Raw genomic sequence first — 2593 nt, forward strand, 5'->3', positions numbered from 1 at the left:
GCTGGTAGAAAAAAGGTTCGGGGGTCCTTCATGTGGGTCCCCAGATCTTTACCCTAGAGTTCAGATTAGGGAAGGAACCTTGACAGGAGTGGAGAAAGTGAAAAAGAATGTATATAATGAGGCAATGGAACACATTTACAAATAGCTTCAATGGAGGACAGATAATACAATGACCGCTTTCACCATGCACTTGCCATGTGTTTATGCACGTGTCATGATACAATGGGCCACACTCAGAAATGAAGGGCCAGAAAGGGTGACTGTGTGAAAGTTACAACTGTAAAATCACAGTTATCAAATAGGCTGCGGAACTCCCAGCCACAAGATATCACTGGGGATCAAAGCATGCAGGATTCAAAGAGGGACTGGATGCTTATAGGGGTAATTGGAAAATCCAATTTCATTAGTGAGCATTTTTTTTTAGAAAAGGCTTGGAAGGGCTCTAAACCCTCCTGATTTATACCACAATATATGGGTAACTTGTGGGTGTCAGGGGGAAACTTTCTCTGAGCGCTGGTCATCTCATAGCTCCCTATTGCAGGGTTTCTTCCACCTGCCCCTGAAGCTTCTGGAACTGGCCACTGGATAGTGCACTAGATGGACTCAAGTCTGATCCAGTCTGGCAAAGCCTATCTTCCCATTAATTGGGTAAATCCAAGAGTATGTTTTTGCTGATCTTTTTTGAACTCCTGGGAATCTCTAGACTTGCACTCAGAGAAGAAAGATATCTAGTTAAATATCAGATAGTCTTCTGTTCTTTTACTTTTCAGGAAGAAATGTTGAAAACTCCTTGAACCTGCCCAGTCCATTATGTCAGCTGTCAATCATACCAAATTCCAATTTACAATTTTCCTTCTCACCGGAATACCTGGAAAGGAAGATGTCTATCTCTGGATCTCTATCCCCTTCTGCTTAATGTATGTTATTTCAATAGTAGGAAATTCAGTCATTCTGTTCATTATAAAAACAGATCCAAGCCTCCATGAGCCCATGTATATTTTCCTTTCCATGTTGTCCATCACAGACCTTGGCTTATCAATTTCTACCATACCAACGATACTGGGCATGTTCTTGTTCAACTCTAGGGAGATCAGCCTTGATGCCTGTTTTGCCCAGCTGTTCTTCATCCACTTGCTTCAAAGTATGGAATCCTCCTTCCTCTTGTTGATGGCCTTTGACCGCTTCATTGCAATCTGTCACCCACTGAGATATGCCTCCATCTTAACTCCATGGAGGTTATCCAAAATGGGACTGCTGTGTGTGCTAAGAGGTGTAGTCGTAGTATTACCACTCCCTTTTCTGCTGAAACGGTTCCAATACTGTCGAACTAATATTCTCTCCCATTTCTACTGCGTACATCAGGAGGTCATGAACCTGGCTTGTTCGGATATCACAGTCAACAATGTCTATGGCTTGTCTTCTCTATTCTTAACTTTCGGGTTGGACTCGTTGCTCATCTTCCTCTCTTATGTGATGATCTTCAAAACAGTGCTGAATGTCGTGTCCCATGCGGAGTGTCTCAGGGCCTTGAACACCTGCGTTTCCCACCTCTGTGCCGTCCTGCTCTTCTACATACCAGAGATTGGCTTGTCTGTGATACACAGATTTGGGAATAGCTCTTCTCACTTGCTTCAGTTTGTCCTGGGCTACTTCTATCTGCTGGTCCCACCCCTAATGAACCCCATCGTGTACAGCGTGAAAAGCAAACAACTTCGTGCAAGGATAATCAGGGTGTTCATCAACTGAAGGGTCAGTTCCTCACGCTGCTCCCATATTAGTGACCTGGGAGTCAAAAAACACAGGCCACAGCCATCTATTCCATCCTGGACCCTAACATCTGAGACAAATAGACACAAATCTGACATCAGGAATCATAACATTCAAAAACCGGAAGGAGAACACTTCAACCTCTCTGGCCACTCAGTAAAAGATTTAAGGGTGGGAATTTTGCAACAGAAAAGCTTGAAAAACAGACTCCAACGAGAAACTGCTGACCTTGAATTAATGTGCAAACTAGATACCATGAACTTGAGTTTGAATAGAGATGGGAGTGGCTGGGTCATTACACATATTGAATCTATTTCCTTAACTTAAGTATCCTCACACCGTCTTGTCAACTGTCAAAATGGGCCATCTTGATGATCACTACAAAAAGTTTTTTTCTCCTGCTGATAATAGCTCATCTTAACTAATTAGCCTCTCACAGGTCCTATGATGACTTCCAACTTATCTGTTTGTATATATCTATCAATATCTTACTATATGTTCCATTCTATGCATCCGATGAAATGGGCTGTAGTCCACAAATGCTTATGCTCTCATAAATCTGTTAGTTTCTAAGGTGCCGCAAGTACTCCTGTTCTTTTTATCTGAGAAGACAGGCACTACTGATGTCCACTTTGTAGAGAGAGGTCCAGATGGGGTCTAAGGCCCAGAGCAAGGGGAGAGGGACTGGCGAGGGAGGAGAGTGCAGTCGGGAAAGGAAACCAAGGCCGGAAGCAGCATTTACAAAGTGACGCTGGTCATGGAGAGCGAGGGGAGCGGTGGGATGTTGGCCCATAAAGAGCCGTATCGGTGGCTACCCCAAACTCAG

The 2593-nt window shown here is 43.8% G+C and overlaps 1 protein-coding gene across 1 annotated transcript; it reads left to right on the plus strand.

Moving 5' to 3' along the window:
- The first annotated feature begins 810 nt into the window (after window positions 1-810).
- On the plus strand, window positions 811-1746 carry LOC140896926 (olfactory receptor 51G2-like). Its single transcript, XM_073309119.1, has one exon. The coding sequence runs from the start codon at window positions 811-813 to the stop codon at window positions 1744-1746; it is 936 nt and encodes a 311-aa protein (XP_073165220.1).
- Window positions 1747-2593: the final 847 nt, after the last annotated feature.

Source organism: Lepidochelys kempii, chromosome 1, assembly GCF_965140265.1.
Source record: "Lepidochelys kempii isolate rLepKem1 chromosome 1, rLepKem1.hap2, whole genome shotgun sequence".
In the NCBI taxonomy this organism is placed as follows: domain Eukaryota; kingdom Metazoa; phylum Chordata; order Testudines; family Cheloniidae; genus Lepidochelys; species Lepidochelys kempii.

What these genes read in the sequence shown, in the direction of transcription:
- LOC140896926 (XM_073309119.1), top strand. Translation starts at nt 811, where the DNA reads ATGTCAGCTGTCAATCATACCAAATTCCAATTTACAATTTTCCTTCTC.